Genomic DNA, 14431 nt, shown 5'->3' on the forward strand with positions numbered 1-14431 from the left:
TTCAACGCATCTCATCCGCTCCCAGGGTGGAGCGCGACGCGCATGCGCACTCTGGCATCACGGCATCGGAAACCACCGTCAGCTGCGCACGCCCGCCCGCCCGCCGTCACATTAGGTTTTCTCCATTATTTATTTGATTTGTTCCTTATATAATGCTACGCATCCATTCAACTCACACGTTTGGCAAAGTGAGCCAGCCGACCGTCCAACTAGCTGGTTGGTACCGCGCTGTAAGTAACATTCATCTTCCTACTGCATGGTGGTGACCGTCCGCTTTGTTTTGGGATGGGGACGGCTTGTTTTTGAAAATCGCTTTCAAATATTCTCTTTTAATTGAGCAGCGTGGCTTCTGACAGTCATAAATTAATAATCAGCAGTGGTTCTTTTTATTCCATCCATACTTGACTGCACGAGTTTTATTGAAGCGAGATTATGCAAATATTTTATATTGTGGATTTGATGCATTTCAGTGCATTCATTGGCTTATTATTCATCTTTCCGGTTCGCTTTCGTGCCATTGTGCCCCATTTGTACTATTTTTGGTACTTCTATAAAAAAGATGCGATTTCTATAGTGTGGTCATTTGGGAATTAGGGTGCCTACGTCATTCGGTGGTCGCCTCCTGCAGCTGTTCTGACGTCACCTGCCAGTATCACACTCACGAGTGGGCGTGACATGCACTCGAGTGTCACGAGAGCAATGCAATGAATCATCTTAAATCACATTAATCATTATAGCACAATGTAATTGCAAATTTAATTCCTATTCTACATCAGAATGTTTGAACCATCTTGATTTCCTAATATTTCATTATTAAGTGTGTATCACAACAAAGACTGAAACAAGCTTCTCTCAGCTCGCCTCTCCATCATCACTAAATGTGCTCCACTTCCTCGTGTTGTTCTTCCACCCAGCATGCGTGATAGACACGAAGTGACAGTGCTGACCCGGATAACTTGCTGAGCTCGTGGTCCATACTGAAGGAGGCCTCACAGGAGACAGCTGTGTTCAGCAGCAGACTGCAGCATCCCCCTTCGTCTTCCTCAGCATGACGGACCCCAACCTCACGTCACCCTCGGCGACCCCGCTTCGATCCCCCGACGCCCCGCTCAGCGTCTCCTTCCCGTTCCTTCGGGAGGGGAGTCGAGTTTGGGAGGAAAGGGGAGAGCAGGCGCTACCCAGGGAACTTCCCAGCCCATTACCGACCAAACGTACTCGCACATACTCGGCGTAAGTGTGAGGAATATTATTATTGAGTCATCCCCCCTTCTGTTGTTTTTGCAACACAATGAGGAAGATCTGACATTCTCTGGTTTCGCTTTCATTTCTCTTTTTGAATCAGTCATAGTAGGCACTACACAAAATGTTCTGAGTAACATTTGAATTCCCCCGCCTCTGCTTCTTTGTTTCACGCAGCACGGTCCGAGCTCACTCAGGTCCGGTGTTCAAGGGCGTTTGTAAGAACTTCTCAAGATCCCAAGGGCACGGATTCATCCGGCCGAGCCATGGCGGCGAAGATATCTTTGTTCATATCTCAGAGTGAGTGACGGTTGAGATTTGATGAAATGAAAGTTTTATTTTATATCCAGTTGAAGCTCCATCAATCTTCTGCACTGAAAAAAAATTGGTATGTTGACTCAAATATATTTTGTCAAGCTGGTGCACAAAAAAAATCATTTAGATCCAGATATAAAATTTTTAAATACATATAAACTCGATTAAAGTGCTTCTGATCATATTTGTTGACCCGTATCTGTCTTCCGTTTCAGCATCGACGGTGAATATGTTCCCGTTGAAGGCGACGAGGTCACTTACAAAGTGTGCAGAGTCCCCCCCAAGAACCTGAAGGTGCAGGCGGTGGAGGTGAGGATAATTCATCTGAACCCAGGCAGCAAACACGAGACCTGGTCCGGGCAGATCATCAGTTCTTAGGTTTGGATCGTGGATGCGCAAGGTGACAGGCGGTGTAGATGGACGGACTGAAAAACGTATATCAAGCGCATGTTCCCTTTGGCGTTTCACTTATTAGCTACTGCTCTTCCACTAACTATGACGGGATCAAACGTTTGATTTTTGTTGATTGCGTAAGACCTGCAAACAAAGGTAGCGGAATGATAAAAAACTTAAGGTGCCAAAAACAATCCCTTAGTACGGTACTCCATTTTCTGATACGGTACAAAATAGGGCACCAAATATTCTTCCTGGTTCTTACGTAAAGTGCAAGTTCATTGGAAGAGGAACGTGAATGTTTCGTTTTGCTTGAGGGAAAAAAAAAATATTCGAGCACTAACACGGGAAAAAGTAGATTAACGTGGTAGTTTTGGTCAGGAGTCGTTCTGGAGGACAAGCAGCACGGAACATGCATATCAAAAGTTATTTTAATGTCTTGTTTACTTATTTGAATGATTTAACTGTTAAATCTTTGTTTGCGGGAAAAAACAAAATATCCCAAATGGTGAAACTTCACTCCAAGTGAGGCTCCACTTGTTTTGCTGTTGTATTTGAAATAATTTTGTGTACGGAGCCGTGAACAAATTCAAATACTCCGCGTGTGTGTGTTTTGTGTATGCTTAGTTTGTATGATAGTCGACTCCTTGACTTTCTAGTCACAGAACTGTTCGTTGTACTGTAGAATTTCAGGTTGTGATCAGTTAAACTGTATTGTGTTCTAATGGTACTACGACCTCTTTAGCATTTCTGTCCGTCTCACTGTCAACATAGAATTTCGATTATTATTCGTCACTTCCAAGTTTTGTTTCCTTTGGTGGGGGCTTCTACTGAGTCATACAAAATACCATTTGACGATTCAGTTTGTGTGTGTTTTTCGACTTGAGAAGTCTCGCTGAACAATACATATTTTCCCATGTCGATAATCCAATAGTAAAATCTACTCAGCAATGTAAATTGATGTCAAAATGATTTATTAGTGATACATTTAATGAATAAAACCAGATTCTTGATTTACAGTGTAGGCGACATACGCCTTGTCATCACTTTCAAGTTTAATATGTTGACAGTTTAAAACAGGCCTGATGCAGACCTCGGATTTAACGTGCACATTCATGAAATTAGCTTGGTCATGTCATCATAGAAGCTTAATTCACTGTAAAAGTTCAAATTCAGTAATATAAACTTGATAAAAGCAGATAAAATCTATAAATGATATATATGTGCCTCGGAGACATGAATAAACCTGGAACGTTTTGACAATGAAGGAAAAAAAAGACATTGTCTTTTACACCCTATTTAGGGTTATACCGTAGATATTTTAAAAAATAGCTTTATCATTAGCTTCCATCAATGAAATGTCTTGTGTCATTTTTAGTAGTTTACAACCAACCCGTTGATTTTCAGCAGGCATTCAAATACTCTGCAGAGTACGCCATGAAAAAAAAAATAACATCAGGATTCACACGACGGCTCATCGAAAAAAAGTTGCCGACACCGGGTGGCAGTGTCTCTCGGCGAGTCGACCGTGTAGCCGATCGTACGCGGGTCGTTAAATATTTCATAATCGTTTCCTCCCTGAGGAAAAGAGACAAAAAACAATGAGGGATAATCGGTGCAGCTTGATTAGGTCTTGTTGAGAAACAGCCACTTTTCACCTGACCTCTGACCTTTAACTGCATGACATCTACATACCTGAGCTCATCTCAACATATTATTTATAGTTTTTTTTTTTACTCTTCCAAAACAATAACATCCAATATTTACGACCTGGCCTGCCACCCAAACAACTATTAACTATTTGGCATGACCTCAAATAATTAGCACTTAGCACTCGACTCTTTGGATGTATTCCAGGTTATTTGAGGACGACATGCTTTACACTTGTCTAAAGTGAAAATAGAGGATACAAATTTGCCAAACGTACATGTGACGTCTCATTGCCGAAGAAGTAGATGGCATCCAGGCCTTCGCTCGCTAGCAGATCCAGACATAACCTCTTGTCCCAGCCTTCGGGAAACACGTCGAAACTGATGAGACCACCTAAGAGCACAAAGGTCAATATTTGTGTTCTCGCTTGCATAATCTTAGATTGTACAAAAGAATGAAGAAATAATCTTGCAAAGCAACGAGGCAAATAAAGGAGGATGGAGTAAATCCAGTTTTTTTTACAAACGTGTCAAAACAACACCATTAGCCATATGCTGCCAAATGCACTAACGACTCTTATCCTTGATGGAGGCTTTTTCAATCAGCGGACAAACCTGTCTTTTTCCTCACACTTCAGTGACTTTGTTAGCAGACTAGCAAACGCTGCGGCCATCAAGTCAACGTGGTGTCCAAACACAAGCAGAGTGTTTTCGGAAGCAGCTCACCGATGAAAGCAATAATATCCAAAATGTAATATGAACTCATTGAATTTATTTTTCCATAACCTCTGTTGACCTATATAATTAGGCCCCACCCCCTGTCTTCCCTTCTAACCTCAATATGCCTTTTCTTTCAGCCTCATTGAAAGTGATAAAGGCAGCAACTGTAGGGCAGCCAGCCAATCAGAAGGCTGTTTTCCCTCACACGCCTCCTCACATGTCCATCATCTGCACAGCCATACTATTTACGGCAGTTGGCGCTAATGCTTTTTTGCTTCCAGCCTTTAATGCAGGCGAGAGTGAAAATGCATTCTGACTATAGCTTGAGGCAAACATTATTTTAGCAAGACCCTATAGAAGTGTTTTTTTTAAACTCCACTGCACCATACTTTAAAGACAACCAGAACATAATGATATGGATGAATGAGAATATATAATACAAAGAATTTTTTTTTAATACTAATATAATCATAAATCATTGCTCACACGTTATGTTCTCATACAAACCAACATTTCTCACCTCGAGTGAACCGTAGTCCCTTTCCGGCAAATTCCTCCTTCAGGGCAGCAACAAATTTCTCCTGGATTTTTTCTTTCTGGAAAGGGAAAAACATTGTTGCTGCACAGAAAATGTAATGGAATTAATGTAACTGCTCAAATATGTTCATCACACCTGCTAAAGAATATTAATGTGAATTTTAGAAAGAAGCTGAGGGGTTAATTTTCTGTCAGCTTGAGCGACCCGTCAATGTGCAGCCAAGACAACTGTCCTGAAAGCGTAAGAATGTCTAAACTCCCCTTACGTGATTAAACACGTTTACTGAATCACAAACCAGTTTGTTTAGCTACTAAATATTAACGGACTAGTTTTGTCTCCGAAAAGTTTCGTACTTCACAAACAGCTGTCACAAAAGATAAGGGACAAAGACTCACTATCAGGTTTTCATAGAACCAACCAAAATGTATGACTTGATCCCCAGTCTCATGAATAACTTTTTTTTTTTTTACCTTATCGATTTCAGAGAATTCAATTCGTTCCTCGAATGTGCAGTTCCGACCGATGGGAGAAATGTTGAGCATTCCATTCCTGAACTCAATGAACGTTCCCCTGTCAATAAAAAGGCATTGGAAATTGTTCAAAACCTTCCACAGAAGCGCCAAAAAACAATAACCCAATTTTTTGATGATTAACCTTTTTTTTGGCAGTTTGATGAGCCCCATGTAGCTCAAGCAGAAGTTAATGAGGTCCTGCAGCAGCTCCTCCCCGATATGGTTCTGGATTGCCTGTGAAGCAGCACGCTCATTTTAAAGTAAGAAGTAAATATCTGTTTTTAAATAAAAGTACAGCACAGGTATGTAAAAAAAAAACTATTTAAGTACATGATTGTCATGAATTACTTCCCACCATTGTCACTTACCTGCTTTGAGTGGAGTTTGCCATCTTTGTACTGGACTGTTCCATTTTCAACAAACACGTAGTCAAATTTGTGGATGACTGCAAAAGAGGAGAAAAAGGTGGATAAATATGATTTACTTGGTAGATTTCTGATAAGCAGTAATTGCAGCGTTGCACAGTTAGTTGTCATTTGCATGTCAATCATGGGTGGCTAACTATGGCGTACATTGAAAAAAAAAAACCTAATTCCTTAATTGGATAAATTGACTCACCGTCATCTCCTTCGCCGAGTTGTTCTGCAATTTTAGAATAATCTGACGCGCTGATGATGCCAATTTTGACTTTCCTTCTTAATTTTTGGAAGAACTCATCCAGCTCTGGGTCTATTTTCTGCAAATTAAAATGCATTAGTCGGTGCAAAGATGAAAAAAATCACTCAATCGATGGATGGATGGAAAGACTTTATATAAGATGTTAGCTTTTGCTTATATGAGAGTATTTGATAAGACGCTCACCTCTCTCGGTGGCGTCAGAGTACCATCCACATCAAACAGGCATAGGATATTTCTGTCTGCAGACATGCCGACCTGCTGTTTTTTTTGTCTTCTCTTTAAATTCCAGCTGTTTTGCTTCACCTCTTCCTCGAGAACACGTGCACCAACATTAATAAAAAAGATTCCGAGATAGATCTGCAGTCTTGAAAATCAACGCATCAGTCAATCAGTCACCCCATGAACTCGACTCCTCCGTTTTAAAAAGCTTTCGTTTGTTCATAAAACTGCCGCATCTTCTTCTCTTTCCTTTGAGGTCCACGGTGCTGATATGTTTTTAGATCTCACACCTTCCAAAACATATCTTGACAAACGTGTCGGGTTTCTTTCACAATGTCAAGCTCCGTTGGCAGCCAATCATGGTCACGATGGCCAGTTAGTGACGTCAGCGAGTGGGCGGGGTTTGGAGGGTGACTTGCTCATCAATCAAACGGATCTTTAGTGTACTGTAATAAAAAAATATATAGTATATGTTTGATATACATATTATACAGGTAACATAATATAAATATTACATACATAACATAATGAAAAGATTAAATACATTGGCCAATATTAGCTGGGATTAATTTAATTGCTAAAAGAAACACTTAATCTGCTTTATTTTAATCTAAACCTTCTGTAATTATAATAACAGTACAAAAATACGGTGGCAGCGCAGACTTTTAATCCAAGAAACTCGTTTTATCTTGTTTTCAGTGAGTCACATTTTCCACCAGAGGGCGACATTGGAGAGAGAATCTCTTAAAACGCTCTGGAAAACGGACATTCTAATAAAAAAAGACAAATTAATATCATTAACGTTATTTCTACCCTATAATAACATTCAGTGGTTTGTCCAGATTTGTAACAAACAGTGATTATATTTCTCTATAAGGAATCCTAACACAAACCAAGACATAATTGACGCCTCGTGTAATGAATTACGCATGCGCAATGCATCTAATCTCAACCCATCAGTGGCAAGGCGGAGGTGGTAGTTGTTTCCTTCCACCTCACAGCTTGTTGGTTTGATCACCAGTCCTCGAGGTGGCCCATTAAGCAATATACTGAAGCCCCAGTTGAAGCCCCTGATGCTGTAAGTATTGCAAACCATTTAATTATTAAGTACAAATTAAAATTAATCGCAAAATAGGTCAATTAACCAATCAGAAACAACTCTCCAGTTCGACCACTCCAATCGTAAACAGATAAATGAATGACTGTCTCACGCAAAACTGAGCTATTATCTATGTAAACATTGATTTTTCTAGACCAGCTCTTGAACTGAAACTCATTAGATTGTGCAAGTGTCTGGTAAATATGAATCACTTGGGCGTTTTATCAGCAATCATAAATCAGAAGTAAACGTGTGGTTCAAAAGAAGAGATAGTGCCACAGTGTTAATAAGTGTGACCTCATTTGGGTGCAAAATTGTCCACGTGACGTCACTGACATGTGAATTCATGCTGCACATCCGTGTGAATTTAATTTCCCCAAGTGATTTCATACAAGTGGGTAATTTCCCCAGTTTGTCATCATGGAGGTCAACAAGTTACTTATTTGCCTGATTTATTAATGGGCTGCGAATTGATGCATCCAATTGCATGAGGGGCCATAAAGAAACTAATCATTAGCTTCTGAAGCCATCATATCAAAGTCTGACCTCAATGCCGTCTCATTTAGCGAAAACGATAAGACACATTGTATTACTTTCTGGTTGTGACCCTTGTTAATAAATCCATCAACTTCTTATGCACACTAATAATTATAAGTAAACGATGAAGAGCATGTAAAGTTTTGTTTTGCAAGAACCTCCCAAAAATATTATTTTATTCCAGCATGTTTTCATTTCATGTGGTTACCATGAAACACAACTGCGAAGACACAATATGTTCCTTTTAATATGTCAATGTTTCCTCTCCTTGATATGGGCGGCTTGGAGGTGGAAGACCTCCTCACATGAAATGCGTCTAAATGGCTGTTTGGTCCCCGCCAACCTAAATATTACAACGTCATTTATGTTTGCTCAGGAGCTTTACGACCAGCAAGGTGGCACTTCAACAGGAAGCTGAGTTATGATGCTGGAGAGCAAGAAGCTTTCAATGGAAATATTGACGATGGACTCAACTGTGGTATGTTGTTTTTGGGCTGTTTGGTATTGGTAACGGATGTAATAAAGCCAGAGGTGGGAATAAGTACTCATATTATGTACTTAAGATGGAAAAGTAGAGAAAAAATCCTAAAATTAGAAGCACTGATTTGACGTATTTACTGTAGAAGTAAAAAATCACAACCGAATTTAACTTTATTTTTTTACTGTCCATTATATGCAAATTTGATAAAACCAAAACAACATAGAAAATAGCACTTGAGAGCACGTATTTATTTAGATTAGACAAACAATAAAAAAATATAACCTGCTTCAAAAACAAACAGAATTTTCAAAAAACAAAATTCAAAATGAAATAAAAAACCCAAAAATTTCTCTCAAGTCTTTTAACAGTGGTTACAGTGGTTCATAAGCGGTTTGGTCTTTGACAGGCTTAATCTACCCGACTTTTACAGCATACACTGTTTATCAGCTCCACACCAGCCCTGTATTTATAACCTGTCGTTACCTTTGTCCCTTTCACCGTACAGGCCCTCTCCCTTGAGTGAAAAAAACAAAACTTCAGAACACTTAAATCACAGTAAGTCACTTTTTGTATTCACCATTCACTCCAATAAGAAAACAATATTTAACCAGTAATGTTAATTAAACCAATTATTAGCACTCCTCTGTCACTTCTATTGTGAAGATTCATTTCGGAAAGGTCAGTATATAATTAAAATAATACTGGGGTGGTAGTGCTGGCCCTAATGGAGTGTGGGAGTCTTCAACGGCCGGCTTGCCTTGGCCTGGATGGTGTTGTGACTATCAGTTGTTCATTAACGTACAGAGGGAGGACTGATAGCGCAAGCACACAGCAAGCCGGAGGATTATTGCTCTCAAGCTTTCACCGGCGAAGCAGCGCCAGGGAAGCAGTCTTCCGCATTGTCTTTATAAAATCTCAGGAAAAAGCTGATTTTTTTTTTTTCACGCACTTGGATGAAGGAGTGTGAATCAACCGATTCTTTTTGCCTGTTCGCTTTGGATTGAATAAATCTCAGGAGGTGTTCAACTCTGAAAAGAAGTGATTTTTTTTTTGAGGGGGGGGAGATGTAGGAACTGTGGTGAGAGAAAAAAAAATGACTATAATGAGGTATAAGATGAGTGGTTTGAATAGTTTACCTTACCTGGGAGTGTTGGTTATGGCGGTGATTGGCAACAAGATGCTGGACGACTGTCTGGCGTCCAAACGTCGATTCACGATGAACGTTGTGCTGCTGGAAGACAACACGTACGAGTGGAGTCGGCCCTTCGTGCAGGCGGCGGTGGAGCGAGCCATTGAAGAGGACAGGAAGGAGAATATTAAACATAGTAGGGTTTGATTTTATTTTTTTTTTCCTTGCGCTCCTATTGGCTTGCATTGTTGCTATGCAAAGAAAAGCAGAAAATTCTGTGCTGATACTGTTCGTAAAATTATAAGGAAAAAAAATCCCACAAAGCAAAATATATGGATATCTAAAAATGAAATAAATAAAATAAAATATGTAAAATAAATTATAAGGGAAAAAAATCCCACAAAGCAAAATATATGGATATCTAAAAATGAAATAAATAAAATAAAATAAATAAATAAAATTATAATAAATAAATGTTATACCTTCATAAATCTTTTCTTCCATGTGTCCAGATTTAAGCTTCGCTTTGACAGCTAACTTCCACGGCTTCAACACGACCCTGTACAACCGGCAAGGCTGTGGTAGCAGCACTTGTGAAGGTGTGGCCATACTCAAGATGCTCCATGTGAGTGTGCATCAACATATTTTTATTTACATGACTGCCTTTTTGTGACACATTGAGTCACTTCGATTTGACTCGACAGAATAATGGTGAAGTCGGTTGTGTCATGCTGGGACCTTCGTGCACGTACGCTACCTTCCAGTTAGTGGAGTGAGTATGACTTTGCTCCTCTATCATCATCACGCTTTCAAGTTCTAACCGACTGATGTGCATCCCTGGTGCTTCAGTGATGAAATCGGCCTGACCTTAAGCATGCCCGTCATTTCCGCCGGGAGCTTCGGCCTCTCTTGCGACTACAAGCCGAAATTGACACGGATTTTGCCGCCGGCACGCAAGATCTCGGATATGTTCTACTTCTTTCTGAAGGAGGAGTTGCCATTCAAGGATGAATGGCAGCATGTTTACGTATATAAGAAGTCCAGCGAGAACGCCACAGAGGATTGCTTCTGGTGAGCCATGATGACATCATCACTCGGCTCTTTGCTGGTGCTGTTCTCATCTCCTCGTTCCATCTTACTTTGTTTGAAGGTATACCAATGGACTGGAAGCTCCTTCCGCCAACTTTGCTACGAAAATCAAAAGAGAAATGCTACGTTCTGAGGACGACTTAAAGGAAGCTCTCATAGATAACCAACGACACAGTAACAGTGGGTGACCCTTTTTTATTTCATAGTATCGATACTTGGTATCGGTATCACTGACTAACAGCTCTATTAAAAAAAAAAAAAAGGTAAAAAGTGCTTTGATTAAATTAGAATCTAATTTATGATTTGCTTTAATGATGCAACCTCTATATTCATTTCAGTTTTCATCATTTGTGGCCGACTTGATGACATCATTTCAATCAAGTCCAAAGTGGGCCCAATTAAGCCAGAGATCATGTTCATCCTCATGGATATTTACAAGTAAGCTTCTCAACACAGCTATAGTCCATTTGATCATTTTAACTCACAGTTAAGGCCTCTTTTCTTCTCATCCAGTCCTGAGTATTATGTCAACGAGACATCCAATCAGGCCATGCGTAACGTCCTGGTCGTCACTCTCCCGCAGAGGAACTACGACTACGGATCGACTTTACCTTATAACGACACGGTGAGCTGCACTTTGAAGGAAATTTAGGAAAACTTTGAACTTTTTTCCTCTCTTTCAATGGCAGATTAATGACTATGTGGCTGGGTATCATGACGCCGCTTTACTGTTTGGTAAAGTGCTCAGGGAGAGGATGCTCAGTCAGAAGAATAACTTTGGTCGCAAAGGAGCTAATGACGTCCCGCTTAGTGATAATCCATTCGGGAATGCTTCCTTCCATGGTATGTTTTGATTTTGGCATTGACACATTGGTCAGTTTAGTGAAGTGTAAATTTACTGCATGCAGGTATGGCAGGACATTATGTTTTGGACAAGTACGGTGACAGAGATGTTAACTTCACCGTGATTTACACATCCACTCGAACCGGCAAGGTGAGATGACCCGCAGCATCTTTCATCGTTTTCGGAGAGTCAAAATGTCACAAATGTTATTTCTTCCGCAGTACGAGACTCTGCTAATGTTTGACACGTCGAGGAATAAAACGATAGATGTGGCCCAAAATCCTGCTCTGGCTTGGAAAGGAAATCGATTGCCTCAAGATACGCCGGAAAATTCCGATGGTAGATATACAAATTGAAAATTGACTGATTCGAGGAAATATAAGGGGACTTAAGTTGACCCTTGGGGTACACCTTTGTTAATAATCGTGAAATCTGACTAGCTTCAGAAACACATTGATTTTTCTGATGAAGAAAAGAGTTGAAAAATAATGAGTCAGTTGAAACATCAATATAAATAAAATATCATTTATCTTCCGTATTGTAACCAATTGACAATTATTCTTAGGAATTCCTGTTTATTTCCACAGTTAACACATTTTATTTATTAATTTATTATATATATTTTGATTTATTTGCCTACTTCGGATATCACATGCTTTTTGTACATTTGTTTGGAGGCTTGACCACGCAGAATGTGATCGTGATCGTTCTGAGCCTGAGTGTTTTCGTGGTGACCGTCGTCGCGCTCATCTTCTACAGGTAGGAAGTGTTTACGAGTGTGTGCAAACAGATATTATCCAAATTAATTTAATTCCAATTCACGCCAGGCAGAACAGAAAACAACGTCCCATGCAGAAAAGGTGGGCTCACATTAACCCTCACCTGATTGGTCCACTGGATGAGAAGGAGGTCTCCCTAAAGGTAAAAGTCCGCCGAATTTGAGATTAGAAATGCATAGAAGAAACAAGTCGGTATTTATTACCATCATGGCACCAAGCTGCTGTAATCATCTCTACCTGTTTGTTTTCATGGAACAGATTGATGAAGATAAGAGGAAGGATAGCACGTTCTACTCACGTCGTGGCCGCTATGATAAAAAGGTTAAAAACAAAACTTGACATACATAAAGAATGGGAAGTGAAAATAATAACAGCCTTTTGTATTTATTAGCCAGTTATCTTGAAAGAGCTCAAACAAACCGATGGAGACTTCACAGACGAGCAGAAGATCGAGCTTAACACTGTAAGACGTTCACACAATGGAATAATAAAATACAGAATTTTTAACTTCTTTTTTATATGTTTGATTCAAGCTGCTGCGTATCGATTACTACAACTTGACCAAGTTCTATGGCACGGTGAAGTTTGAGTATGCCGTGTTTGGGATGTTTGAGCTGTGCTCCAGGGGATCCCTCAGGGTGAGGAAATTATTAAAAATAAAAAACACACTTAAATGTGGCTGCATCCCAAATAGATTACAACCAAATCGAATTTGACACCTTTGTGCAATACCTGTGATTTATTGCACGATTCCATTTTTTATCACATATGATGACGTCTATTTTTTTCCATAGTACACAATCATTTTATTGATTATTATGGCTGACACACTTTTAAAGAACACTAAAAAGATTTTTTTTTTTATCCTTCCAGTACATTTTGAATGACAGAATTTCCTACCCAGATGAAACGTTCATGGACATGGAGTTTAAAATATCAGTCATGTATGATATCGCAAAGGTAATGTATTATGAATTTAATGTGTTTTTGAATTTTAACATATTAAAATGGACCTCTCACCTACCTGCACCAGGGCATGTCTTATCTCCACTCCAGTAATATCGCAGTCCATGGGCGCCTCAAATCCACCAACTGTGTGGTTGACAATCGTATGGTGGTAAAAATCACTGATTTTGGCTGTCATACACTTTTGAGGCCAGGCAGAGGTAAGCAGGAATTTTTTTTTATCATAATATTGTGCTGTAATTAATTCCTCTCCACTCAGATGTATGGACAGCACCGGAACATCTCCGTAAAGATGGTGTATCTCAAAAAGGAGATGTTTACAGCTACGGCATCATCGCACATGAAATCATTCTGAGGCAGCCTCCGTTTTATACTCAATACAATTTGAGTCGTGCAGGTATTGATTAGTGATTAGTTCATGAATATATATGTGTGTAAATTTAATGTTATCTCATCCATCAGAGAAGATTTACAGGGTGCAGTATCCTAACGGGATGCGGGTCTTCAGACCAGAACTCAACTTTGATGGAGTGTCAGAGAAAGAAACTGAGGTGAGAGAAATAAATTAAGAATGAGGAAAGGATTTATCGATCAAGCTGATAAGATCTCGTCTGCTTCCGTGTGTTACGCCAGTTGTACATGTTGATGAACAACTGCTGGGATGAAGATCCTGAACGGAGGCCAGATTTTAAGAAAATCGAGTTAACGCTGGGTAAGATTTTCAGGTATGTCGCAAAATCTTTTCGACCTTCAGATGAGATGTTTGAAAACCGAATATCGCTAAGATGTTTTTTGTCGTCACAGCAATTTGCACAATCAAGCCACCGAGACATACATGGACAACCTGATCCGCCGTCTCCAGATGTATTCGAGGACTTTGGAGAATCTGGTGGAGGAGAGGACAGCTTTATACAAGGCTGAGAGGGACAGAGCGGACCGTCTTAACTTCATGCTGCTTCCCGGGTGAGTTTAGCACCTGAAATGTTGGATTGAAAGAGCTTTTTTGATGAGCCTCCATACTTTTTTTTTTTTTCTTAGCCCAGTCGTGAGGTCACTGAAGGAGACAGGCATAGTGGAGCCGGAGCTCTACGAAGAAGTGACGGTGTATTTTAGCGACATTGTCGGATTCACCACACTTTGCCACTACAGCACACCCATGGAGGTGGTGGACATGCTCAATGAGATCTACAAGAACTTTGACAGCGTCCTCGACCACCATGATGTCTACAAGGTAGCATCTTTCA

At 40.0% G+C, this 14431-nt stretch overlaps 3 protein-coding genes across 7 annotated transcripts in view; 2 read left to right on the forward strand and 1 right to left on the reverse strand.

Moving 5' to 3' along the window:
* csdc2b (cold shock domain containing C2, RNA binding b) lies at positions 1 to 2974 on the forward strand. The gene is made up of 4 exons (XM_088358610.1): positions 1 to 230; positions 915 to 1230; positions 1417 to 1539; positions 1770 to 2974. The coding sequence occupies exons 2-4, from the start codon at positions 1049 to 1051 to the stop codon at positions 1930 to 1932; spliced, it is 468 nt and encodes a 155-aa protein (XP_088214736.1). The 5' UTR covers positions 1 to 230; positions 915 to 1048; the 3' UTR covers positions 1933 to 2974.
* pmm1 (phosphomannomutase 1) lies at positions 2899 to 6642 on the reverse strand. Its single transcript, XM_088358607.1, has 8 exons — positions 6228 to 6642; positions 5985 to 6102; positions 5735 to 5811; positions 5509 to 5600; positions 5325 to 5424; positions 4837 to 4912; positions 3875 to 3990; positions 2899 to 3525 (listed from the first exon to the last, which is right to left on the reverse strand). Exons 1-8 carry the CDS (start codon positions 6291 to 6293, stop codon positions 3403 to 3405), a joined length of 768 nt encoding a protein of 255 aa, XP_088214733.1. The 5' UTR covers positions 6294 to 6642; the 3' UTR covers positions 2899 to 3402.
* gucy2ca (guanylate cyclase 2Ca) overlaps positions 5522 to 14431 on the forward strand; it is a 10608-nt gene continuing 1698 nt past the window's right edge. The window contains exons 1-25 of one of the 5 annotated variants that reach the window (XM_088358597.1): positions 5522 to 5626; positions 8276 to 8377; positions 8886 to 8935; positions 9534 to 9705; positions 10022 to 10134; positions 10214 to 10281; positions 10359 to 10580; positions 10660 to 10778; positions 10937 to 11036; positions 11112 to 11223; positions 11288 to 11441; positions 11507 to 11592; positions 11664 to 11781; positions 12120 to 12201; positions 12270 to 12363; positions 12480 to 12542; positions 12613 to 12684; positions 12755 to 12859; positions 13095 to 13181; positions 13255 to 13387; positions 13447 to 13584; positions 13650 to 13738; positions 13821 to 13912; positions 13992 to 14150; positions 14226 to 14418. In XM_088358597.1, the coding sequence (XP_088214723.1) occupies positions 9537 to 9705; positions 10022 to 10134; positions 10214 to 10281; positions 10359 to 10580; positions 10660 to 10778; positions 10937 to 11036; positions 11112 to 11223; positions 11288 to 11441; positions 11507 to 11592; positions 11664 to 11781; positions 12120 to 12201; positions 12270 to 12363; positions 12480 to 12542; positions 12613 to 12684; positions 12755 to 12859; positions 13095 to 13181; positions 13255 to 13387; positions 13447 to 13584; positions 13650 to 13738; positions 13821 to 13912; positions 13992 to 14150; positions 14226 to 14418 (2568 nt within the window). In that variant the 5' untranslated portion in view covers positions 5522 to 5626; positions 8276 to 8377; positions 8886 to 8935; positions 9534 to 9536. Of the gene's footprint in view, positions 5627 to 7182; positions 7342 to 8275; positions 8378 to 8885; positions 8936 to 9219; positions 9706 to 10021; positions 10135 to 10213; positions 10282 to 10358; positions 10581 to 10659; positions 10779 to 10936; positions 11037 to 11111; positions 11224 to 11287; positions 11442 to 11506; positions 11593 to 11663; positions 11782 to 12119; positions 12202 to 12269; positions 12364 to 12479; positions 12543 to 12612; positions 12685 to 12754; positions 12860 to 13094; positions 13182 to 13254; positions 13388 to 13446; positions 13585 to 13649; positions 13739 to 13820; positions 13913 to 13991; positions 14151 to 14225; positions 14419 to 14431 lie in introns of those variants that run through there. The other 4 variants (XM_088358596.1, XM_088358598.1, XM_088358599.1 and 1 more) reach the window with 4 other exon arrangements.

The sequence above is a fragment of the Syngnathus floridae genome, chromosome 17 (genome assembly GCF_059516105.1).
Source record: "Syngnathus floridae isolate MCC-2025c chromosome 17, RoL_Sflo_1.0, whole genome shotgun sequence".
Classification (NCBI taxonomy): Eukaryota; Metazoa; Chordata; class Actinopteri; order Syngnathiformes; family Syngnathidae; genus Syngnathus; species Syngnathus floridae.